A 27,622-nucleotide genomic window follows, 5' to 3' on the forward strand; every position below is an offset into this window, starting at 1 on the left:
GGGACATTGGAAAGGAGAGAATATGACTAGATTAGATCAAAACATAGAATATGCCCTCAAACAATAATCCCTAAGCAAATGTAAGACAGCACATAAATAGACTCAAGGAAGAAAATCACATGCTCATCAAAACAAAGGTAGAATGGCTTCTGACAAAGTTCAAAATCAGGAAAAATAGCAACAGAAGGAACATTCCCTACAATAAAGTTATATCCAATAAACCTGTACTAACATTATACTAATCACAGAAAATAGTACTTCCCCTAGGTTCTCAACCTGTGGGTCATGACCTCTTTGGGGGTCAAATGGTCCTTTTACAAGGGTCACCTAAGGCCATCAGAAAACACAGATGCTTATGTTATGACTTGTAACAGTAACAAAATTACAGCTATGAAGTAGCAATGAAAGTAATTTTATGGTTGGAGGCCATCACAACATGAAGAATTATCTTAAACGGTCTCAGTATTAGGAAGGTTGAGAACCACTGCTATAGAGGCAGGACTGAGGCGGGTGGGGTGCTTTGCTCTCTCCACGCTTATTCAATGTAGCACCTCAAGTCTTGGCCAGAAGGGGAAGGGGAAGCAAAGGGAAAAGGAAGAGGGATGGAAGGAGTTAAATTACCACCATTTGCAGTTGTAGAAATGTTTTCTCCACAAGAGAAAGGGAGGCTCATGAGACTCAGGTCAACAAAAAAAACCAGACTCAGGTCAACAAAAAAAAAAAAAAAAAAAAAAAAAAAAAAAAAAAAAAGAAAGAAAGAAAGAAAAGCTGTTCCACCTGGGAAACTGTCCCTCAAAAGCCAAGAGGGTTTCTCTGACCCGTGCAGCCACATGCAAGAGGAGCAAAGAGCTCCAAGAAGGTACTTCTGCCAGTTTCCACCTGTGCTGGGACTGGCTTTTTGGTGATGCGGTGAATTTTTGAGTCATCCCTGCTCCTCTAAGTAGTCCTCACCTATACTTCTGTTAGTAAACTCATGGTTCATCAAGTTGGACTTAGTTGCAGTCATTACTTTGGTCTGTCATGGGTTCCCTCTCTGTGGGAAACAGACATAGATTGTGTGCATGTCCCTAAGAAAGATCTGTGACACAACAACAGTTGACAAGATCCTGTATTTACACAAATGGGTTCTACCAGAAACTCTTAGATCAATGAACACTTTCAGGAAAGTAGCAACATATAAAAATCAACATCAAAAACAGTGGCTTTACTAAACATACACCAATAATGAATGTAGAAAAGTAGGAATCAGGAAAAGAGAATTTCAATTACAGTGCCCTCCGCCCCAACAGAACAAAATGAAACGAGTCTAGGAATAATGTTAAGAAAGTAAAAGATCTCTACAGTGAAAACTTAGAACACTGGGGGGAAAACACAGGAACATTACACACTAGAAGAAATCTCCCATGTTCATGCTCTGGCAGGGGTACTATTGTGAAAGCAGCTGTTATTGAAAGTCACTTACACATTCAATGGACTCTCTATCAAAATTCGAGTATCATTCTCTATGCAAATGATTCTTGGTTTCATAGGGAAGCACCAAACACTGAATAGCCACAACAATCCTGAGCAAAAGGAAAAAAACTAGAGGTATCATACTACTTAAGTTGTAAGCCACAATAAGAAAAATAGTGCAGTACTAACACACATACACACACACAAAAACCAAAGTATAAAAGAGATGACCCAAAAAATTTTGACAATGGTGTCAAAAACATATACTGGAGAAAAGACAGCCTCTTTAACTGGGGAAATGGTATCCACATGTCTATAGAATGAAACTAAATCCCTATTTCTCACCTTGTTTAAAAAACAAGCAAAAAAGTTAACAACAACAAAAATTTCCAACCATCCAGTACAAAATGAATCCTGAAATTGTGAAAATGTTCAAAGAAAACAGATAAAAACATTTCAAAATACAGGATAAAGCAAGGATTTTCTGAAAATGACTAAAATTATTCAGGAAATAAAACCAGGATTTGACAAATGTGATTGCATGAAATTACAATCCTTGACACAGTAAAGAAAATAATCCCTAAAGACACAGTCTACAGAATGGAAAAAAGCTTTGCTGATGATACATATAACCAGGGATTGATACCTAGAATATGGATGGAACTAAAAGCTATATATCAAGCCTCGTAATAGCTCTAACACACGGAAAAAGGAAGTGAGAGGGTACTTTTCAAAAGATGCTGCACGGAAGCCCAATAGACATATAAGAAAATGATCATCATCTTTAGTCATTAGAGAAAGTCAAATGCAAATACACTGAGATTCCACTTCACTCACTCACTGGAATGTGATTATCAAAAGACAAACAACAAACAGGGCTGTCAAGGACACAAGGGAGAAGGAACCTTTATACACTGCTGAGACTATAAGCCAGTGCAGCCATTATGAAGACCCCTCAAGAGATGTGTCTTGGTCAGGGTTTCTTTTCCTGCACAAACATCATACAAAAACATCATGACCAAGAAGCAAGTTGGGGAGGAAAGGGTTTATTCAGCTTACACTTCCATGTTTCAGTTCATCATCAAAGGAAGTCAGGACTGGAACTCAAGCAGGTCAGGAAGCAGGAGCTGATGCAGAGGCCATGGAGGGATGTTCCTTACTGGCTTGCTTCCCCTGGCTTGTTCAGCCTGCTGTCTTCTAGAACCAAGACTACCAGCCCAGGGATGGAACTACCCAAAAGCGGCCTTCCCCCCTTGATCACTAATTGAAAAAATGCCCCACAGCTGGTTCTCATGGAGGCACTTCCCCAACTGAAGCTCCTTTCTCTGTGATAATTCCAGCCTGTGTCAAGTTGACACACAAAACCAGCCAGTGCAAGATGAAAAATAGAGCTATTATGATCCAGATATACACCATTCCTGAAAATACACTCAAAGGCATCTAAGTCACCTACAAACCGATGCTTACTGCAGTGTTACACACAGTAGGCAAGTTATCAAGTTAGCATACATGCCCACCAACAGATGCATGAATAAGGAAAATGTGACAAATTGTAGATCATAGATAGATGATTTAAATAAACAGCAAACAGTTTTATTCAGTCACAATTAAAAATGAAATTGTGTCTTTACATGAAAAAAGATGTACTGGAGTTCTTAGTAAGTGAGGCAAGCATATCCAGATGCCACATCTTGTCTATATACACACAGAGGGAAATGGAAGGGGAACTATCTCAGAGAGAGAAACAGGAGAGCTGGGCAGGAGGTTAACAGAATCAAAGTACACAATATATTTGAAAAAAATATGAAAAAAATCACTTTGCATGGGTATAAACATGTAAAAAAGTTAATGAAAGAAAAGAAAAAAGATTTCTAGTACATACAACTCTACATATGATATGATCTCATTGTAATATATACTCATATTAGCAAGGAAAAACAGACTAAAAGAAAATACATTGCAATGTTAATATGGTTACCTCCACCAGTAAAATAACTTGTTTATTATTTCTGGTTTGCAACAGTATCTTTTCTCTTTCTATAAAAAACAAAGGAGCCAGATTTATGGCATGTTGCTAATGTTTTCAAATTGACTATGTAAAATTGACTATGATAATTATTTTGTATATGCTATAAAGTAATTAAATTATTTATCAGTATGATCTTTGTTCAATCTGATATTCCTTGTGCTGTAATGATCCCCAAACATAATTATTTTCATTGCTACTTTGTAACTGTAATTTTGCTACTGTTATAAATCATACTATAAATATCTGTGTTTTACAATGGTATTAGGTATCCCCTGTGAAAGAGGTCACGAACCACAGGCTCAGAACCAGAGGCTCAGAACCACTGTACTAGAGTCAATGTTTGGTAAGTACTATGTTTGCATTACAACACAAAACTGTTCATACAAGCTCAGGTCTCTGATTGCCATAGAAACCAATCCTGGTAATGCAGAGCTACATCAATAACACATCAACAACCACAAGGCACCACAGGTCACGGGAGAAAAGACTCTCCTGCCCCACTCACTCCCACTGCGTACATTTCACCAAAGTCCTAACTTCCACCTACACGGAAAGGAAAATATGAGATACATACTTAGTGAAAAGAGGAATCTGTTTTGTAAAAAAAAAACAGTATGAGTTAAATATCAAATATTTAAACATGTTAAATATTAAAAGTCTGTCTTTCTGAAGAAGGTGTAGCCCTCTTATATACAGTTAAGTAAGATGAATAGGTATGGATGGGTAAGACGTCCCAGAGGACAAAAGTGCTGCCACCAAGCCTGACAGCCTGAGTCCCATTCCAGGCACCACATGATGGAAAAAAGAACTGACTTCCACAAGTTGTCCTCTGACCTCCACACAAGTGCTATGGTACACACACACACACTCTCTCTCTCTCTAAACAAACAAACAAACAAACAAACAAACGAACAAACGAATGAATGTCATACAAGTACTTAGTTATAGGGACTTTAATTTTCAAAAGTAATAATTGTGGTAATTTTTATTAACGTATATTTATATATACTAATAATACATAAAAATATACATTATATATTTTCACTACATAAAAACAAAATATGGCAGTTTACAAAAACCTACTCGTTATCTTTCACTGCAGTATCTAAAGCTCTGATAACACAATTTTCCTTTCCTTTAATAGGATGTCAGAGTGAGCAGTTGTGACCGTGTACGTTGGGGCCCTTGGGATAATGGCTAAAAACAATGGCACATCTTCATCAGGCCTTTCCACACAAAACACATACTAGGGAACATTTTTAGGATTAGGCATATGAGTGAGATGCAATGTCTGTAAAGTGACTTTAAGAATTCTAGAACTTTGCCCACTGGGATTCAATTTCTTATCAGCCCCAAAGACTGAGCATCATAGAGAGGTATAGGATTCTCCTGTTTCACATGGAAGATGCGTCAGCAGAGCTTTAGAGACAAATATTTACAGTACCAGGCCTTCAAAGAGATTCCAGCCTAGTCTGCAACAAATATTTATGGTACGTTTTAAACCTCTACTTTTATAAATACAGACCAAATGTCACACCCCATAAACATGAGGGGGCACAGTGTCAGGTTTCCACAGTGGAAGCCCCAGCAGATGGTTCTCAGGCTTGCCTTACCTGAGAGAGCATCTTGAGCTTCAAAGAAGGTACTGAGGCCGCCCTTCACGTACGCCAGGCTACCCTCACTCTTCTTGTTGGCCTGCCTTTTGAGGTTGGTGACCGCCATCTTGAGCTGCTCAAAGCTGAAACAAATGAAAAGAAATCAACTGTCTGAGACTCCTGACAAGATAATGCATTGCGTGTAAAACACTAGACATGCTAAAGTTCCTGTGAAGTATATACATTGATTCAATAACTACATAGAGACAAAAAAAAAACCTTTTTAAATTCTTATCTTGATCTAAACCTTTTATTTATTGTGATGGCTGAAAGATATGAAACTAGTCTTATATCTATAGATGATAATTCCAAGCACGTCAGGTCCCTAAGAAGTACGTAGAAATGTAGATATATATGACTTGGCAGACAGAAATTCTGCGTATCTTCTAGTGGCCTAGTTAAGCTACAGTAGTTCAAAAGCAGATTTTCCCACTCCCTCACACAAGTGTCCTGGAACCCTGAACACAACTCTCATCTCACCACTCAATACACAGTACTCTGTCCTTAATGGCAAAATTACACAAAACCTGTGGGTGACTCACAATTTAACAAGAATCAAGAAACAAGGCACATGAGGTGCATATGTGATGTCATGTGATATCATGTGATGTCATGTGATACGTGATGTGATGTGACATCATGGTGCTACCATGATAAAACCCACTACTGTGTATGGTAGCTTAAAATTTTTCAATAAAGCAACAAAAAATAAAACCATACTGTTGTATCTCCATCAAAAGCTGAGGGAGAAAAGGTATTTTGGAAATTTTATTTCCACTTGATCTGACAAAAATCTGTTAATATAATCTGAAATATTGCTTTAAGTAGTAACTCCATACACAAAACATATCAATTCTGAGTTATGACAGGAAAAAAATGTGTCCATAATGAAAAAATAAAGCAATCTTCTACAATTATAAACTGACTCTTAGAGTACTTGCTTTAAAACACTATCAGATCAAATTTATGAACTAAAATACCAACTTTTCTTCATGTTTTCTAATAATGGTTTTCATCTCTGTAAGTGAATAAATTATGTTAATATACTCTTTAATCCACTGACTTATAGAGAATATACAGCCTAAGTAACAATCAATCAACTCTTTATCTAAATGTTTTCACTAATATTGCTGTTTTAAATCAATCTGGCAAAAATGTACAAATGTAATCTTTAGAGTATGGGAAAATGTCAAGGGAACACATGACCTTGGAGAGCGAGCCAAGCACCTCCTTATCATCACATAACAATAAATCCACTTTGCTTTCTGTGCTCTGAGGTCAGGGAAGGCAGGTGCTCTACAGTTTGCACAGAATTGCCATTTTTCATGTGACTGATAAGGATAGTCCTCTACTTAGTCCTCTACTAAGACTACAGGTAGGATCAGGAATAGGTCTTCTAAGAATGACATTTTACAAACACGGAAACAGACAAGTTGACAGGAACTTAGCAAAGTCACCTCACAGAGCTACAGCTATGTTACCATCTGTAAGAGGAGGCTTAAGTCAATGTTACTGCATAAGCCTGCTGTCTGAAGTCCCAGTAATCAGGATCTGACGCCCACTAACCTGGTGGTGGAGTGATTCTCTATGAGATACCAGGCTGCTGAAAAATTCTCACTTGTAAAATCAGCACTCATGCCATGGAATAACACTTCTAAGTTCTTCTGAGGAAGTTTACATCTAAAGAGAAAAAGAGTTAAAATACATTACAACTGCTCTGACACTAGCATGCCCAAGAACGATACAATAAATTTATATTTATATATATATATATATCTGCATATTTACCTACAATAAGCTATCAAGAACATATTTGAATATATGTATGGAATATACTTTCTATATTATGACTGATTTCATAGCATGTAAGCTTTGTTGTGGCAATTTGACATTTAAAATTAACCAGTACAGGTGGAATCATTTCTTTACCCTGTCATTGACCCATCTGAGGTGAACACTGGCCTGTAATTGCACTAACTGAAGTGAACACTGGCCTATCATTGTCCCATATGAAGTAAACACTGGCTTGTCAGGGTCCTATCTGAGGTAAACACTGGCCTGTCATTGTCCTAAATGAGGTAAACACTGGCCTGTCATTGTCCCATCTGAGATAAACTGGCCTGTCACTGTCCTAACTGAGTTGAACAGACGTTTGTTATTCCTCAGGAAAAGTTCACACCATGTCTGTCCTGAGCACACCCTGTCCCTAAGCATACAACCTTGCAGGCTTTGCTGCTGACCCACACCCCTGTTTGCAAGATGAAGTCCAAGTTGTCAGTTTCACATTCTCTGTACTAAACCTGCTCATCTCTTAGGACTAATTTCTTCGAGTACAGTTCTCACACTAAAAGCTCCAGAGCCTCAAACAGATTATACCCTCTGGCACATGTCATATTTGTGTGTACTTTACTCCCCTGACTTGCTGAGCCCTTTATCAAAAATGTTTCCCCAGCTCTGATAGACTGCACAAGCAAAATTCTACAGTCTAAACAGAAGGCCCCTTCATAGCTGGACACCTTTACAGTTTACTCAATGAGAAGCAACCCCATACTAAAAGAAGACACGGCAGTTCAAGAGTTTCTACACATGTGTCTAGAGCCTTAGTATCTAAGTATCACAGCCACAGCTCCCACATTCTGAGGAGCCTACCGTGACCAATGCTTCATCTTCACCCCAATGTAATATTTTTGCTTCTTTTTCCTAGCCATGATGAATAGTTGACAGGCTGACTGTTATGGGGGGTAGATGGTGGCAGGCTTTCATCCTTCCTGTTAGTTACTGTGTCACACTGTAGGCTATGTCAGGCACTTAAAGACTGGTTTTACATTGATTCCTTACTCACAGGGTTACAGAAGGCACAGAAGTCCTAACCTTGGACAGACCGCCCCAGGCAAGTACAGTTCTTCATGACAGCAAGGCTACATACTCACACTGAAGTCATCACCTTATAAGAACCAGCCTCGCCCACTCACACAATGTCTTAGTTAGGGTTTTATTGCTGTGAAGAGACACCATGACCACTGCAACTGTTACAAAGAAAAACATTTAATTGGGGCTGGAGGTTTAGTCCATTATCGTCATGGAGGGTAGCATGGCAGCACACAGGCAGAAATGGTACTGGAGAAGGAGCTGACAGTCCTACATCTTGATCCATAGGCAGCAGACAGAGACTGCCACACAAGGCCTAGCTTGAGCAAATAAAACCTCCACAGTGGCCTCCACAGTGACACAATTTCTCCAAGAAGGCTACAGCTCCTATTATGCCATTCCCCAAATATGGACCAAGCATTCTAACCCATGAGTCTGGTGGGGGGGAGGGCATTCCTATTCAAACCACCACCCAGAACAAGAACTTCTTCAACAAACATACAGAATCTGAACTGAGAGAGTGACCATTGAGAGCACACCTTGGCAAGGACTGATAAATCATACACACCTGCTGCCCCTCACCCCAATCCGGCCTCCTTTTAATCCTCAAGTACAGGCCAGTTATCTGAAAACGGACTTGAGACCAAGGTCTTATCTGTCCTTCCCAATGTGGTTCTCTCAGAGACCTGAGACAGTCACTGCAGCAGCCTAAGGAGCTCCCTGACATTTTTAAAAACCTTAACCCAGATAACACTGGATCCTGAGCAGAGTACAGGCCTCCTGTGGCAGTACTGGCTAGGTTTGTTAAAAGACACCTTCAACAGAGATCCCAAGCTCATGAAGAGCGTAAGGCATGTGAGCGAATATGAGATGGGCTTTTCTAGGAGAGTGACACTCCACACTCTTTACAACAGCCACACGTGACATGCTGTGGCCTCTGATGCTACTGTCTTTAACGAGTTACTTACTGGTGTTAGTAGCTGAAGCTACCTGCTGGTTACAGGTCCTGGCACTTTTGCTCTAAAACTCCAAGTCCAGGGCTAGGGCAGGATGAAAAGAGAAGAAGCAGGGTCACTCCAGAGTCCTCGACAGTACTGCCTCAGGAGGCCTATGCTCTGCTCAGTGGGTACTAAACCCCATTTGAGCCATGTGTGCATTTCACATGTTCCCTGAGGGTGGCTTTCAGCGACCTCCCTCTAGGGCCTTTATATGTGTTCTCTTCCTCCTTATGCTTATGTACATGGGGCTGCCACTCCTGGGACACTCCACACAGCACTAGCCTAGCATCTATCTGCACTGGGGGACAAGTACGTGCTGCTCACCTTACCCTTTACTTAGCAACCCTGCTCAGATCAGTGATGTCTGAGACAGGCTGATGGGAATCCTCCTGGGAAAGATCTCCCATTCTAAAGAGAACTCGGGAAAAAGCTATTCGTTTACCCCTGCACATCATTATGCCAAGTTTCAACACCAGGAATTGTTAAAAACTTTTGTAATTATGAAGGAAGCTGGTTTATAAGAGGAGCAAGCCTGAGTTTCACAAATCTCAGTAGCATGACTAAGAGTGTGTCACCCCTGATTTTTGTACATTGCGAAAAAAGAAATGTCCTTTTTGTTTAAGACAAATAAAATGGCATTCCCCATTATCTATAGCTAACCGGGAGGCGCCATGAAAACTCAGATACTCTCAAGGCAGAATCAAAGCAGTGAGACACTACTCACACCTGCTGCCCTTAAACTGTTTCTGGTAGATGGCAGTGTCAACTCAGACTTCATCCTTCTAGAAAGGGTGCCTGAGTAGACAGGCATACAGCAGGACTGTCTATAAAGCACACACATACTAGAAAGCATGCTGTGTGCTTGCATGCCTCAGGGTGTAGCATTGGAGAACAGGAGGTTGCTGCCTGTTAATGAACTGATGCTGCTCTTTGAAGGCAATGTGCCATGCTTATTTCGTTCAGCTTTAAAGTTCAACAACATAATTTACAAATGTTACATTAAATATTAGGGGAAATTTTTTATTTTAAAATAAGGCATAGTTTCTGGACTTGCACACTGTACCATAGTCCACAAATCTACTTTTTACAAAATTCTAAGTTAAACACGAGACACTTCTATGATCTTCTTAGGAATGACCCTGCTGTCACCCTGTCTTTTTTTGTAAAGGCAGATTTCTAAATGTACTGGGAAAACTAGTCACTGTTTCTTCCTGTTGGAAATGTGACTCAGTAAGACTAGAGCCGGATGACCACTGCCCAAAATCCACATAGAAATAAAACAGATAATATCTATGTACCAGCTGAATACTTAAGACACCAACCCCTAGTAACAGCTCACTCACAAAGTGGGGGGTGCTTGAGAACAGGAGCCACGCACACTCCATGCCTCTGCCTTCACTTCATAACAGTGCCCTGCCAAGGCTTTCTTGAAGAACATTCTTCTTAGGCAAACAGGACTTTCAAGAAACAAAATCTTCTGAGGACTTTCACTTAATATGAGCCTATTTTTATCTTCTTTTACAGCTTAAATAGTTTGTATCCATTATAACTGGAACCAAGCAAGAACATATGTATTTGTGACACTCAGCACAGTAAATCAGAAATACAGACCTTTTACAAGCGCAGCCTAGTCTCAGTTAAAGCGAAGTTACCTTTTCAGAGCAATTAGTAACATTTTTATAAGTGCCATGGCACCATGTGTGCAAAAACATCAGTTAAAAATTTAGGAACATGAAGGACTTTAACAGTCAAAGGCACCAATAAATGCCAATTGTTAAAAACTTGTGGGGCTGAAAGATGACGGCATGCATGCTGAGTCCACCAATAAAATATATTAAAACCTGACTCATACCAAAAGCACCAAGGGACCTATACTATGTTATGTTCACAAAGAGCCCAGGCACAGCACCACGGGACTCCCCCCACCCTCCCACTGCACACCTAAGTCGGCTGTAGTGAACCTCACATTCCCAGGCAACTACTGAGTGCTGACTCATCCTCCAAAGGCCACCTCCCACTAGTCTGAAAAGTCACCAGGACCAAAAGTGATTATTTTATGAGATGCATTTATACTTCTTCAGACCTTGTTAATTACTACTTTTACACTAGCAAATAATATTAAGATCTCCATGTTCTTCATCCAATGATTTAATTTTTTTAAATGATTTTAGAAATTCACACAGGACATTAGTAAAATGAAAGGCAGTAAGGATTCTAATCCGAATACAACATTATTATGGGAACAAAAGGATTTTACTAAAAAATATCAAGTATGTTAGGAAACCAGACTCTCACTAATGTCCGACTCTTTGGCTCTCCACTCTTTCTGTACCGGGGCCAGGGTGCAACTCAGGATAGAGCCTCAGGCGCAACGAAAGGATAAACAAATCCTCCCTTAACAGAAGTCAGGAAAATCTTTGTAGCTGTCTTAGGTGGGAGGGAAGGAGCAGTAGAAGAAGTCAGGGAAGGGAGAAAACCTGTTTGACTAAATAATATTTATTTTTTAATTTTAACACAATTTATTATCATATAAACTTAACTGTGATAGTTTTAAATGTCAACTTGCCACAACCAAGAATCATCTTGGAAAAGCTCTGACAGAGGGATGATCTAGACTGGTTGGCTGGTAGGCATGTCTGTTGGGAACTGTCTTCATTGTTAAAGAAGGTGGGAAGAACCCCTTGAATGTGGGTGGTACCATGCCCTGAGCTGGGCCCTGGGCTGCTTAAGAGTGAGCTACAGGAGTCCTGAGCAGGAAGCCTTCTTACTTCATCCATGACTGTGGATAGGATGTTTTCCAATCCTGCCTTGACTTCCCTACAATAATATATTATAACCTAGAATTTTAAGTCAAACAAACTCTTTTTCCCCTATGTTGCTTTTGGTCAGGACATTTTATCATAGCGACAGAATGAAATTACACTATTTACTTAAAGGGTTTTTGTTCTGAGTCAGGGAGAAGCAAGGTATCACTAAGCATACAAGCCATTATGGCTGCAGCACTCACCCATCCTCATGGACAGCCCTCACAGGAGCCCACGGGAAACCCTAAGAAACCTAGGCCAGACCTCAAGTGGGCAGCAGTCCGCCCTGCATGCCGGATTCAAAGCCAGAGTTTGGCTCCAAGACACAAGACACTACCTCTTAAGAGAAATGTAAAGAAATTCCGAAGCAAGTCAAGTCCTTCTGTTGTGCCATTTTTTCTGCCTTCCTGACTACAATGCCACTAGAGATGGTTCGCATCAAACTGCTCTGTGGCTAGCAGCACAAGGCCAAAAGGTAAGAAGAGGACGAGGCAGCAAGAACTATAGAAAAAACATCTGTCAGAATGAAAGTGAGAGTGGCAACTACGACAATGAGCACTGGCTGCTATGCTGCTCAGCTCTGTGTCAACTTGACACAAGCTGGAGAACAGGGACTCTCAAATGAGAAAACGCCTCTATAAAATTGGTCTGTAGGCAAGGCATAGGGCACTGCCTATTATGGGTGGTACTGAGTTGGGCTGGTGTTTATATAACAGTTTTCTCCAACATTAAAACATTCCACCCTCAAGTTCCTTAAGCAGAAAGGTAAACAATGCAATATAGCTTTAGGAAGTCCCTGAAATTGACCAGATTCACTAGGCTCCTATGTGGTAGAGTAAGCATGAAAGCTGAGACTCTCTCTCAAAGTGAGGATGAGCTGAAAAGAAGACTCTGAGACCAGAACAGCTGCCTGGAAGAAGCAGAAACCAGCTAAGCTACCTAGAAGAGGTTTAGACAAACTTATCGCCCAGAAAGGACACTCTACAGCCTGTTGAGCTGCCCGCAGGCTGTGCAATATTCCAGGTTCCTAGCCTTGTGAGCTGTTACCCATGCTGGGGTGGGCTTTAGTGAAACAGCTGTCTTTGAGTCACTTCTGATCCTATAAGTAACCCCTTTTAGCCATACTCCTATAAGTAACCCCATTAAAACTCATTGGTTCACCAGTTGGACTGGTGATGGGATTCCTATCTGGCGTGAGTAGACATGTAACTTGTCTCTCTAAAAATGTTCTGTCACACAACAGCTGGAGGTCCTAGGTGCTATAAGAAAACTGGCTTAGCAAACTGCAGAGCAAATCAGTAAGCCGCACTCCTCCATGGCCTTTACATCAACTCTTACCTCCATGGTTCCTGTCCTGATTTCCCCAGTGATAGACTGTGAACTAAGAGTGGTAAGATAAAATAACCCTTTTCTTCCCCAAGTGGCTTTGGGTCCTGGTGTTTTATCTCAGCAGTAGGAACCCTGTCTAGCACAGCTGGTCTGACTCACGCCCCTATAGAGCATGTGCATCCCCTTGGTCTCCTTCATCTGTAAAGGCTAAGGAAGAGCAGTCAGAATGATCCCTCCCTCCTTCCCGTACTTCACAGCAGCATCAAGAAGAAGCTAACATTCAGGAGTTTTTATGCAGGCCCTTCATGGGTTTTCTATCACCTGCAAGCCTATGTATGCAGAGTTGACAGTGTGCTCCAACATACCTGCCCTTTACCCTTCTATTTTGAACTGTCCCAATTTTAATTGACAGGGTATCAAAAAACCCTTGAAACAGTTTTAGAATGCCCCTGCTTTAAAGATGCTACCTAGACATCCCAAGCTCACTAAAAGCTCCTACACTCTAGGGTTTTTCAACAAACAATTCCTACCCAAAATGGGCCCCTTGTATCCACCTGAGCAGGGACACCATAGCAGTGAAAATGCGCTTTGCTCTCAAAAGTACTAATGATCTTTGATGTAGACATGAAGGTTAGGTAGTTAAAAGTTAGTGGAAAAAAAAATGGTCCTCATTCTTAGAAAACCCAACATGCAGATTTGAGTAAGACATTTCGAGAACTAACTTGCTACCTTCTATGACTGTTCATGAGGCAACACCCATCACGTCACTCTGTAATCAGAATTATTAAGGCCAGAAAATAAATTATATAAAATTAATATATTAGATGAATTGCTTAAGATATATGAAAAAAGTTGGTCATACTTGGGAATATAAAAACAAACCATTAAATTCACTTATGAAACAATGTGTCACTAACTGGCACAATTCTGATAAATAAAGCTAAATAGGGCTGGCTTAAGTAAGAATTTAGGCAGGACATATCAAAAACAAAAGATCCCTTTGGACTAAATTATTCTAAAATATTTCTACGAAACTGAAGCAAATGAATAGATAATTCTACTGATTTCAAATTCTATCTAAACATATGAAAATGTACTGATGCTTATATTATTAATCAAGAATATGCTATGGGATGGGGGACTCCTCTGTAGTGTCCACCTTACTTGCCTATCATGTAAGAGTCACACATTCCACAGTCAACCCCCAAAACCAAAGCAGAGTAGTTATTAAAATTTCAAAACATTCTTTATCATAAAATGTAAAATCCTCCAAAAATCCGAAATAATTTTGTCAAAGATGTTTATCTGTGAAACCATTGACTGAAGCAAAACTTGTCAAGCCTCATACATATTACCATAAAAATAAAAAATTAATAATACAGTAAATGACCCATATGGGATATCCCTAAATATGAATCCCTCCACTTCAAGAACATAAAACTCTCAGACGGTAAAATTAAAGAACCAAATGGTACTTACTTCTCGATTTCAATGCCAAGAGGATTCGCAGGACGGAGAGACAAGGGAGGAATCCCTTTGTTCCTGTCAGTCCGCATGTCATAATAATTCATTTCATCCACCCACACTGCAGACTGATCTAAAATCCCTGTAGGAATATACACTCAGTAAGACAGAGACTCTCCAGGTGCCTTGACATCTCACCACAGTGCTTTATTTTGTAAGAGACTTAAGGATACTACAGCTCAAGTTTTTTTCATGCCTGGTGGCCTTATAACAAATACTGAGAATCTATAATGGCAAAAGTAACACTTCTTGGTTTAGGATTTCACTATACATTATTCAATGGAGGTGATTTTAAGCCACTCACAAAACATTCTGGAAAAAAAAAAAGATGTTTTCTCAATAACATATAAAATTATTTGTACATTGTTAAATATTAATGATTAAGTTAATAATATCATTTGCAAAGTAAAGTATGAGGTATAATAATATAACTTACAATATCTCTTTATTCAAGTAAATATTCTGAACTTTTTGGAAAAACTGTCTGCAAAATCTCCAGTCCTAAACGCCTCAGGTCCAGCACTAATCCCACGGCAAGCTCCTTGCATGCAACCGCTGAGAAGCCATCAAACAGACCTGACTTAGATGTAGCATCACACAGGTATGACATCACACAGGTATGACATCACACAGGTATGACTTGTATGTAACATAAGCTTCTTTTCCTAACTCCCAAAATCGAAAGTCATTTTACTACAGGTGCAATGCAAATGGTTGAAAACTGGTTTTGAAAACTCGCTTTATCTCTCTAAACACTAACATGAATAGCTATGCAAAATTAGCATAGTCCTTGTTATTTCTTATTCTCTCCATTATGCTGAATACTGGAAATGTCCTACATCATTAGAAAAAAAATCTTAGGCTGGTATCTTTTTGGTAAATCCAATAAAATCAAACAATTAAATTGATTAGAGAATACATAGCTTGCATAATGGAAAAACAGTTTATTCAGGGAAAACAGACTAGGTGCACATCTGCAAAGAAGACACAAGCTCTAAAGATAGCGTTCTCTTTCATGGGGCCAAGCTCTGTACAGTCCTACTCAGTACAGCACAGCCTTCGCCACTGCAGGGACTCTGGGTTGCAACAAAGCAGGACTGAAGACTCAGTAACTCAGAGCAAGTGTGTCCTGCTGGCTAGACCAGGAGTGGAAGACACTGAGGCTTCCCAGAAGAAAGTTGTCTGAACACCAGACAGCAATGGGACCCTGTGCAAAAGGACTACTTCAGCAACCATCATGGATATTAACAAGGGCTCAGGACAAGCTTATGCAGAAATCCGACATTCTGTGGCTGTCATTAAATCTGGCCCTCAACTTCTATGAGCTATTCTAAATACCCTGAAGTAGGTACTCAAAGTTTTATTTTCAACTAAGTTTTCTTTATGTGCTATATAAACAATTATAAAATGATGAATTTTAGAAAAATGTTTACACATCCTCTAGAAATCTGTAAAATAGGCTCATGCTTTGATTTTACAGTTCACTTTCTAAAGATATATATACACACACACATATATACATATACTTATATACACACACATATATTAATATATACACATATATACATATATATTTAAATGGTGTATTTCTGTACACAAATGTATACTAATACCAATATATATAAACTAATTCATTCTCATTTTCCTGTATTCCTTCCATGCTTTTACTTCAAAAGTACATATAAGGAATTATGGAGGCCAGCACTATAGAATAAACCTCTATGAGCTGAGATGGACAACGAAACTTTATTTTTCAATATATAGAGAGATACTGACTGAATTTAATTAGGATTGATGGTCTTATACAAAAATTTTATGTTTGTATATTATTGTAAGATCTTACAGAATCACAATGAGGAACTTATTAATATTTTATTAAGAGAGATAAAGTATCCATTGGAACAATTTAAAAATTAATCATTTGTTCTTGTAAGTGTTAGCACTTTACAGTTATCTTCTAAGCTATGCAACCCTATGAGGTTGATAATGTTTGGTACTATTCTTCTTTCACTCCCAGGACACAGGCATTGGAGCTTCACAGCTGCTGGAGATCAAAGTCTGGCTCCTCAGCCCCAAATGCTAAGGCTGCCAAGCAGCAGGGGGTAAGTACATAGGAAGAGGAAGTGGGACCTCAGGAGACAAAGCAGAGCACAGAGAGCTAGGTAGAGAGGGCTGCACTTCATCTGGTCCTAGGAGGATACGACCACCACAAATCTGGCCAAAGTAGAAGCTATTTCACTTAGAATCTTAAGTGTATAACAGCATTAAAGTAATGTCATATGTTCAAGATCAAGGAGCCAAGGGACAGATGTCACCAGTAACTTGGAAAGACAGTAATTCTTAGACCTGTCTTCACACTGACAGTCAGCTTAGGGAACTGCCTCTCAAAGAGAAGGGCTGACAGGGGTTCAGAGCCAGCCCTCGGGACTCTACCATGAGAGTCGCCAACAAAGGAAGGTTAACTCAACCTGAGACACATCTTAGTGTTGTCAAAATGAGCACACTACATCTAATAAGACATGAGCATTAAGCGCGTTTGATACGAGGTCTGCCAGTTTTAACATCTAAAGGTCAGTAGCTTTTCTTTAGGATAAAGTCTTACCTATTTTTTCAGGCTTGAGTAGCTTAAAAGAGACAGTTGAGGTTCCTTTGCCCCCTGACTTAGTTGTAACAATAATGTCTCCTTTGTCATTTTTGGCTTGTCCCACTCGACAGACAATTTTACTCGCAGACATCCATTCTGCCGTGAGGAGGCAATTATGTCCACAAATTGTCAAGCCTGGAAGTAAAAGCATGTATACAACAAATGAAAAATCAAAAGACATAATAATGTTTCCTGTTTGAATAGATGTCTACAGCGCCTGGCACAGGCCATGGAATCTGGTTTTCTCTCTGATACCTAAGATTTCCTTCACTTCCTCTACCACCAGCAGAATTAGAACAACAATGGACTCCAGCTAGGTCCAGGCAGTCAGATTACTTAGGCTACAAGACTTAAACTGTTTTCAGAAAGCACTGCTACTATTACAAGTTTAAGTTATTAACACGGGGTGTTAAGATACAGGAATACACTTAGTGATCATTTCCAAAAAGATTTTAAACTTATCCATCTTCTAAAAAGAATCTGTATGTGCTTTTTCTGATGTTAGCTACACACAGGCTAGAGAATGGGCTGAGCTGGGTATTTAATGTGTATCACGCATGGGCTAGAGCACAGTGCTTCACAGACACTCTTGGCTTCTGCTGAGTTACTCTCAGTTCTTCCATCTCCACAGGAGATCTCAGTGGTGCTTTATCTGCTTTCGTGTTTTCCTAATAAAACTGACTCTATACTAGCCTTCTGTCATTCAGCTTCCAGTAAACCGGACAAAGGCCCATCACCACACCCTAACAAGGAGTGACTAAAGCAATGCCCAGCGACAGTATAGTGTAAAACCACAGTATTGTAAATCACTCATGAGTTAATTACCCTGCCAGGTAACAAAACTATAATTCAAACTGAGGAATGGGGGCAGACTTCAATTATTTTTATTACAAAATGAAAATAAGATCATGTGTCCTATTTATTTCTTAAGCTTTTTATTTTTTGCTTACTAAAACCTAACAAATCTAACTTGATGAAATATAATAGCATCATTTTATATTGGTTTGGGGCACTGAAATTTTTTTTATTTCTATTGTTTGTTCGCTGACACAGAGTCTCACTATGTTGTGCTGACTGGCCTGTAATTCTGTCAACCAGGCTGGGCTCAACCAAGCAAAGAGAAATCTGCCTCCTCTGACTCCCACGGCTAGACTTAAAGGAGTCCACCCCAAGACCTGGGTTAGCCTCAGGTTTTAAAAAAGTAAGAGAATTCCAAGTAAAGTAGATTTTATAGTGTTTTTACTTGACTAATATAGGTGTATTTCAGTTAAAAACACTTAAATTATTTAACAAGTTGAGTTTGCTCTTTTTAAAAATGAGTTCTTGGCAACAGCTAAACTAGCACGGTTATGAAAGTAATATACACTTAGTCAAATAAAAATAGCACCATTCAAAATAAAACAAAAGCAAAATGTACACAGACTGCTAACTGTTGTGTTTTAACACTATATAGGACAGGAGTGAATTCCATCTATATGGTATGTTTTCATGCATTCCAAGGGCTTTTTCCCAGTATGGATAAACAAACAACCAGACAAAGTCAAGACCCTGGATGAGACCTGACCCCTCTGGGCTGGAATGTGGCTCCTCTGCTAGAATGCTTGCCTAGCACACACAAAGCCCTGGCCCTGGTCCACAGCACAGCATGCATCAAGCATGGCTGTGCATGGCTACAATCCCAGCAACTGGTAAGAAGAGGCAAAAGGGTCAGAAGTTCAAGGTCATACTCTTCACACACCTATCTTTGTAAGAATAAGTTTAAGAGATGTTTACTAAACTATCAAATACTATAGCTAAGGATAAAAACAGAAAATTACACATAATATAATTAAGTAACCCTAGCAAAGATTCCCTATCTGGGAAGCACAAACCTTAATCATTAACTACAATGCTAAACTTCAATTTGCTTCCTCTAAAAAGAAAATATTTTCTGGATGGTCAAAAACTCGTCAACCAGCAGTTAATGCGAGAAGACAGTTCCAGCTCAGACTCTAGAACTCAGCACTGGGTCTCTGTCAATTAGGAAACCAGTTGTGAAAATGTTGAGTCTAGAATAAACTCAGGTGAAAGATTAGAACAACATCCAACAGCATGCCCTGGCAATTCACCTCTACAACTTCATTTGTAGTTCATATAATCTATTATGAGTTACATTTAAAATCTGCATGCTAGCCCAGCTATCCAACATTCATTTCTATTTTTAAAAACAGTATTAAGGTTTCATCATAGCAAAATAAGCAGGGCTCACCAAGTTGAAGAAACAGGAATAAACCTTAGCCATGACATATTTTCTGAAGGAATTGTAGAAAGACAGCATAGATCTAATTTGATAATGACTTTCATTTTAAAAAAAATAGAAAAGATTTCCTTTTTATTTCAAAATTACGTATCCTACATTAATAATAAACCCAGCTTGTCACAATGCATGAGAGGCCATGCCCTTACCTATGAGGTCAGTGGGACCAGTACCCAGGTTCTCCCCTCTAATTGTGACTTTGGTCCAAGGTATTCCTTCATTTGGAGAGATGCCTGTTACAAGTGGGGGCTGCCGGGATCGAGACATGGTACTTTGTGCAGCAAACTCGTGATCCAGTTATAGAAGCAACCTGTTAAAACAGAGAATTGGTGCCAATTGAGCTAACAGAAACCATGAACATAGGAATGTTTGACATTTCGGAGCAATACATAAAAAGTATTCATTCACTACAGTTCTGGAGCTTGGATTGGTTTGGTCATTCACTGTATCCATCAACATTTACCAAAGATGAAGTTTATAATGGATACTTGTTAGCACTGTGAGAAATATTTCAAAGAAACAGAAACATAAGTCCCAGGTTCAAATGTTTTTATCATATTGTTACTGCACAGCTCTAGGCCTACACAACTGACTCACAAATACTACACGAAATCATCTCATTGTTCTACTTTAACAGCTTTCTAAGAAATATACTATAGTTGCAATGAAAATATATTTATATTCCTGTAAATATAGGAATTCACGTTGTTTAAATTATAATGTAGTTTATATTTTCTATCATATAGTACATACATATACATACAACTAACTCAAAATGCAAATGTCCTCTTATGAATTACATCTGCTTTTTGAACACCTATGACAGATTTATAGGCAGAAACACATATTCACTTACTGCTAAGAACTGACAGCATGGATAAAAATGCACACTGGGAAGTCAAAATAGAGCTCTGCTCAAATACTGTACTCTAATTTGCTATCTCCACTCTCAGCAATTATCTGTTAGTTCTCAAAACTAAGCATCTAACCAATTTCATCCTTGCTTTTAGAAGTTTTTGTAGGATACTTACTGTTCACAAGTTTTATGTTGGAAAAAAAGTAAGTATTTTGTGTTTAAAACTTGTTAGAACTAGACTTCTTTCTACCTCACCTCCTTCATCTTCAGCCACTTCATTTACATTCAAAACTAGAGTATCAATCATCTCTGAAAATTCTTAAGATATTCTACATCCTACAGCATTTGCCAAGACTGAATCCCTTATGTAAATATTAACAAACACATCATTTCATTAACATGCAAGTCTGCATTCACCCTTAATAACTGGCAAAATTCTACATCAAAAGACTGTTTCAAAAGGTATTTATGCTTTATTATCTGCAAGTGTTTGTATATCAACTTTATGTACCTACAAGCATTTCAGTAAAGAGGTCGCAAAGAGAAAAAGTACAAAAATCATCTGAACTAAATCAACTCAGCACTAACAACTGAGTTTAGCTATATTAGGATTCACATTTATACATTTAAAAAAAAAATCAGTTGTTTAGGGCTGGAAAAATGGCTCAGCAGTTAACAGCACATACTGCTCTTGCAGAGGCCCCAGGTTTGGTTTCAAGTACCATGTTGAACAGCTCACAACCGCCTGTCATCCCACGTCCAGGAGGGTTTGATATCTCTTTGCTGTGTGGGTACCTGTTCTCACATGCATATATGCACACATAATTAAAAATAAAACAAATGAATCTTTATAAATGCAGCTACTTAAAATATTCCAGAAGGAAACAATTAGAAAAAAAATTTCAAGTTCTATTTGCAAGCTACAGATGTAGCTCAGCTACAATGCCTGCCTAGCATGCACGAAGACTTAGGTTGGTTCCTCAACACTGCATAACTGGCGATGGGAGCCCCTGTTGGTAAGTCCAGAATTTGGGAGATATGGGCAAGATGAATAGAGATTCAAGGTCATCCTGGTGGTTACATAGTGACTTCTAGGATAGCCTGGTATGAATGGGCCTTTGTCTCAAAAAACAAACATACAAAACAAAACTTTTTCTATTGAAAATATCATTATGAGCAAAGAAACGTACAAGAACTTATAAAAAAACCTACAAGCAGGGATAATAAAGACTTAAGTAAGTGAAGATCTATATACCACATTCATGGATCATAGGGCGGGATGCTATTAAAATATCAACTGATGTATAAATTCATGCAAGTTTATATAGTGATTTTGGCAAAATAACTCAAAAATTTCTAAAGACAGTCAAGGAACTTAGAACAGTGAAAACAATTTTAAAACGAAAAAAGTTCATAAATTCACGATATTTTACAAGTTTACAGCAATGAAGACAATGTGTTATTACCACTAAGGTGGGCTGACAGGTGGTGGAATATAGTAAAACTCAGAAGTGAAAACCTCATGCATGTTCACTTGACTGCTAACAAAGGTTCCAAAGCATATCAATGGAGAAAATAGATAATATTATCAAACAGTGTGCAAATTATTAATATGTATTCAGGAAAAGAAAGGAAAGCTTTTAACTATAACCTCATACCTTACAAAAGTCACTTCAAAGTGCATTCTAGACTCAGACATGAAAACTAAAATTATAAAGTACAAGATGATGCCATAAAAAACCACCAACATTGGCTGGAAGTATAGATTGAGCTATTTTTAATTAAATAAAAAGTAACCATACATTTTTTTAAACTTTATTTTTTACTTCACCAAAATTAAAATCCTCTGCTCACCCAGAGAAGTGTCCCAGAAAAAAATATTCACACACACACACACACACACACAAAACTAAGTAGCTTATATAAAAAAAAAATTAATGGAACTTAATAGCAAAATATTTTTTAAATAAGCAAATGATTCGAAAAGATTTGAAAACACTTCACAGAAGATAAATAAATTCAGTTGGGGAATATGATGGCACACATCTGTAATCCCAGTACTCAGGAAGCTAAGAATGAGTAAGTTCAAAGATAGTATGGGCTATATTGTATGACCCTGTTTCAAAATGTTTTCTATGACTAAAACATTATGCATATATTATATGTATATACACATCTATGATGCATAATTTATATAAATAAGTATTTATGCAATGCATACAATTGGTAGAAATACTTAGGCACTTCTCATAGTGAATATTTCAAACTGATATCACCAACAAAACAGTATCTTCAAAAAAGCCATCTGCTCTGAATTTCCTGTGTGCAACAAACTACTTCCAGAAAGATGGTGCTCACATATAAAAGAGGACATATATTAAAAAAAAACTCTGACACAGTGGCATGCTCCAGTGAAGAAGAGGCAGAGGAACGGAGACATGTCAAGGTTGTAGCAGCCTAACTAGCAGACAATTTGTGTCCAGATTTAGGAAAATATAGCATCCAAAGGGAGTTGTCCAGGTGGCTCTCCTGTTGTGTCCCCTAGTGTTACAATACTAACCCAAATACAAGGATGATCTCTCTTATGTGTGCCTGCACCCCTTGCCTGTTTTTAATAGTGCACACTGAGGAAAAATAAAACAAAACTGTTAGCAGTAAGTTGTGTATGTTTTAAAAATATTCAACTCTACTCTAGGAATATAATCACTGAAGAGATGCATAGAATAATTACTGTAGAAAGTCATTTACTATCCTATGACCACTAATAATTACAGAGAAAATCAGGAAGGGGGAACAGTGATTAGATGTAAAGTGAAATATATATACATATATATATATATATCTATATACACACACACACACACACATATACATATATATACATATATATAGACACACACGTATAAAATTACAAAGAAAAATCACTCAAGGAACACTAAACTAGTAAGCACATGATTTAAAAACTGGATAGTCAGGTAGTATTTTTAAGCATCTCCCTATAAATGAACTTCAAAGAGAAATCAATTTATTGTCCAAGACAAATTAGTAAGAATAGTAGATAAACCTATAATAATACTTTGAAAGTGTCAAAATCAAGAAAAATTTTTAAAAGACTGAACATCCACCTCAGTTGATGGACACTTATTTTCAAATGGCATCACACAAAATAAACAGGTAAATGGAAAGAATAAAGAAAATGAGCCTAAAAGTAAATATTTGATGATCTGGCTAAGCGACTTGGCAGAAATTGTTACTTTTAATATTATTAAAAGGCTTTTATTTTCTTAAATTTTGAAGTTACCTCAAAATAAAGTTAAAAAATGTTTTGATATAATTTTGAATTAAAACACAAATGCAACAGATTAAAATCCTATTCAGTTCATGTTAATTTAAAAACTCATGATGAAGATATTTATACCTAACATTGACAAAATACACAAACAAGCAACTAATAAACTGATTTTAAATAATGGAAAATAATAAATCAACAGGTAAAGTTAATTTTATATAAAATAGCATTTTACAAATGATTATTCTTTTAAAGGGATAACTATTGCTCTCTTTTACTCGCCCTCTAAAAGAAGACATAATATTGTTTCAAATACATAAGTATATTCCCAGAAACTACGATGTGGAATTTAGCCTGGTAATGTATTAATAAAAATTTAAGGGCCTACAAAGGCATACATGGGGGCAGGGTGTTTAACAACTCTTTTAGCAAATAATTGTGTTGTTCCAAAGACACTATAACACTTACTGCATTGAAAATAGACTAGAAAAGATAAATAACTTGTCTCATGGATTAACATCCACAAACCAATTCTTGACAAAGGCAAACTCGCCTTTAATTTGCATAGAAAATTGAGTCCTCTGAGTGATTTAATTATCTTACTGACACTGAAAATTACACCCCAAATTGGATAAGCACGTGGATTCTTTGGACTACTTTCAGAATCTGGCCTAGTTCACATAGAACGTAGAACCAAATTTCTAAGTACAAATGCTCTGCCTTCTCTGTTGCCAAAAACACAGTGGCATGACATCTTAATGAGATTAAGGAATTATCACTGACATTATAGAGAAAAGCTTACTAATAGAAATGTTACTGCCGGTAACCATTGGGAATGGTGACTCTGATTAGCAAAAAGGGATGTGCTGGGATTCATAAGGTTAAGAAAGAAGAGAGTTGATCAATCCAACAAATACCACAAAGGCTCTCATCTGAACATACTATACCCCAGAGATAAGCAATGAATTTTAGGGCAGCAAACCCTGAAGTGCTTACTGAGGATCAAGCATGAGGATCCAAATCTAATCTCCAGAACCTATGTTGAGAAACAACAAAACAAACAGAAGAGTGGAGTGGCACACATTTGTAGCTGGAGAAGCAGGGAGAAGTAGATCCTTAGAGATCACTGGCCGGCCAGTCTAGCTTACTTGGAAAGTTCTAGACCAATAAGAAACCATGGCTCTAAAGACAAGCTCCTGAAAGGCTTGTTCTCTAGTCTCCACACACACATACACACACACTTTATTATAGCTTGAAATTTCTTTCTTCTTTAATTAAATGAAATACAGTGGGATAAAGCTGGAAGACATGGTTCAAATGAGTATGTAGTTGGTTTAGTTGGTAGTGCTGTTTGGGTAAGGTTTAGGAGGTAGAGCTTCCTAGAGGACGTATGTCACAAGGGGAAGGCTTTGGGGCTTTAAAGCCATATGTCATTCCCAGTTAAAGCTCTGCTTCCTACACAAAGTTTAGGGTTTGAGCTCTTGGCTATTCCTGTACCATGACTGTCATCTGCTGCCAAGATTCCTTGTCATAATGGATTCTTATTGTTCTAAAAACCATAAGGCAAAAACCCCTCCTTTCTATAAGTTGCCTGGGTCATTGTGTTTGAGCTTACCAATAGAAATCAGAAAGCATGTCTGTGTTACAGCACAGACATATACACACACAACCTGAATATCTCGAAGCTTTCCCAAAATAGCGTTTACAAATAGTTCTCACCTTTCTTTAAATAGTCACCAAACAAACAAGTGTCTGACTCAGAAGTGAGGAAGTAAGTTGTCTGAGAGTTTAAACTCTGAAAGGGCTATTCACCAGGAATATAAAAACTCCTACTGAGGACCTTCGGAAGACAGTTGTTTGCCTCTCTGAGTCTGTGATGCACATACAGAATCCATCTTAGACCTTTCAGAGAGACTGAGCTCATTAAGCCTCTCAAAATAATTTGTTTATTTTAAAAGGAGAATTTTCTCATTCTTCACAATATTATTTCATAATAAAATAATACAATAATTGTTTCAGGATTCAGTTATATTATTTTATTATAATCCTTTTTTTCCAAAACAACTAAGTTGAATATAATGTAACTGTCAAAACCAAAAAGCAATCACATGAACTTTTAATTATTTCTCCAACTGTTTCTTAACAGTTTACAAAGGAAGCACTCAACAAAATAAACACCCACAAAATCCATGGGGTTGCAGGCTTTTAACACAAGTAACTCAAAGTCTCAGTTCTGGAAAGTGCTTAAATTAAGAATTCTTTTAAAAAGAAAATCAAGGCTGCTTGAAATCATGAAGCAGGAATAAAATACTGAAGAGAAATATCTTCATGAACCAAAACAAGATGAAGCAGAGTATTGCTCAAAATATTACATAAGGCCATTGTGGGATTTATCTGCTGTCCGTCAAAACACTGTAGAAGCTTCCTATTATCCACCCGCACTTGCACCATGGTCTCTGGGTCTTTGCCTTGAGACATACACAGAACTGCATTTGGAGGATTTCCAAGATTTTTAAAATAGCTTTTAATAGTCACTCTATCAGTTTCTACACTCAAGTTCATTCTGCCGTTGAGATTTGCTTCCACCAGCACATGACTGCCCACATTTGCCATCCTTTCCACCATGTTCTTCAAGGTCTTCAGAGCTGGCAGATAAACACTCACATCAGAGCCCCGAACTTGGGGCTCTGTGCAGTCTTTCCACCGCCTTCTGGGAAGCACCCTCACAGGCAGATCGTGGACCACAGCACGGGTGTGGCCGGGGCACGATGCCAGCTCCACCACCAAAGTAAGGCAGGGGCGCAGCTTGTTGGTGAGCTGGAGCTTCAGGGATGAAGCATTGCCGGCATTCTTCACGGCTCTGGCCAGATGCTCAGACATCAGCTCAAGACAGATCTCGTTGAACTCCTGCGAGGCACCCTCCATGCAAAAGTGGTGGAAGACATCGCGCCGCACCTCACCCCACAGCTGGGCCTCACCCAGCAGCCCCATGGGACAGAAGCACAGCCTGTCAGGGCACACACGGAGCACACAGACTTTCGCCAGCTTTGCTACGGTGCTGCTGACCTGAATGAAGAGCTCTATAAAACGCCTGCTGGTGATCCTGGCCCGAAACCTCATGGTGCCTCAGTGGTAGAGAGAGCTGTGAGGAGCCCGCTGCTAGAGAAGTCAGCTGGTTCACTCTTCCGGCCTGCAGTGTAGCCTGCTTACCCTTCCGGCCTGGGGCACAGCCAGTTCAACTACCAAGACTGGGGTGCGCTCTACTGCCCCTCCCTCCTGCCCCAGCACTGCCTGCATTTGGGTTCCACCTGCCTGCAGGCCCACTTACACCTGAGGCCACCTAGGGAAGATGCTACAGGGACACACTTTGGACTGTCTCTTCACCTTCCTACCTACCTGCCCTATTTGAATATTTCACTGCTTCTGGTCTGCTCATAAGAAGGCCAATCTACATAGTGTGACTACAATGAAAAGCACCAGCACAATTGAGACAACCAACCCTTTTAAAACATTTCGGTGCATACATATACCAAATATATATTATAGTCCTGTTCAGTCCAGACATTACTTGCAGACATTACTACATGTCTTATAAATAATGTGATAAATTGGATACACATTTTATAACCTGGCATTTGTGCCTAAAATGCACATATAATGGATATCATTCCATACTATCACATGCTAACAAGTCTATATCATTTTCATGGCTAGTTTTCCAGTATATTGATAAAAATAATTATTCTATAAGAAGAATTTACATGATCCAATTTTGACCTATTCCTAGGATAACAATGAATTACACAAAATACATTTACTTTTACCAGTATTTACTTCAGTTAAGTTTAAAGGGAATTCTTGGTTATTGCATGTACATA

At 38.5% G+C, this 27,622-nt stretch overlaps 2 protein-coding genes across 2 annotated transcripts in view; both read right to left on the minus strand.

Annotated features, from left to right (window-relative positions):
- The window catches only part of Exoc2 (exocyst complex component 2), a 160,727-nt gene that overhangs the window by 107,226 nt on the left and 25,879 nt on the right, over positions 1 to 27,622 (minus strand). Inside the window, exons 2-6 of the mRNA XM_021180205.2 lie at positions 19,749 to 19,909; positions 17,262 to 17,438; positions 14,615 to 14,741; positions 6,703 to 6,816; positions 5,095 to 5,219 (exon numbers count right to left, since the gene is read on the minus strand). Of these exons, the coding sequence (XP_021035864.1) occupies positions 5,095 to 5,219; positions 6,703 to 6,816; positions 14,615 to 14,741; positions 17,262 to 17,438; positions 19,749 to 19,866 (661 nt within the window). The 5' untranslated portion in view covers positions 19,867 to 19,909. The remainder of the gene's footprint in view (positions 1 to 5,094; positions 5,220 to 6,702; positions 6,817 to 14,614; positions 14,742 to 17,261; positions 17,439 to 19,748; positions 19,910 to 27,622) is intronic.
- Positions 25,775 to 27,093, minus strand: Hus1b (HUS1 checkpoint clamp component B). Its single transcript, XM_021180207.2, has one exon. The coding sequence runs from the start codon at positions 26,862 to 26,864 to the stop codon at positions 26,034 to 26,036; it is 831 nt and encodes a 276-aa protein (XP_021035866.1). The 5' UTR covers positions 26,865 to 27,093; the 3' UTR covers positions 25,775 to 26,033.

The sequence above is a fragment of the Mus caroli genome, chromosome 13 (assembly GCF_900094665.2).
Source record: "Mus caroli chromosome 13, CAROLI_EIJ_v1.1, whole genome shotgun sequence".
NCBI lineage: Eukaryota > Metazoa > Chordata > Mammalia > Rodentia > Muridae > Mus > Mus caroli.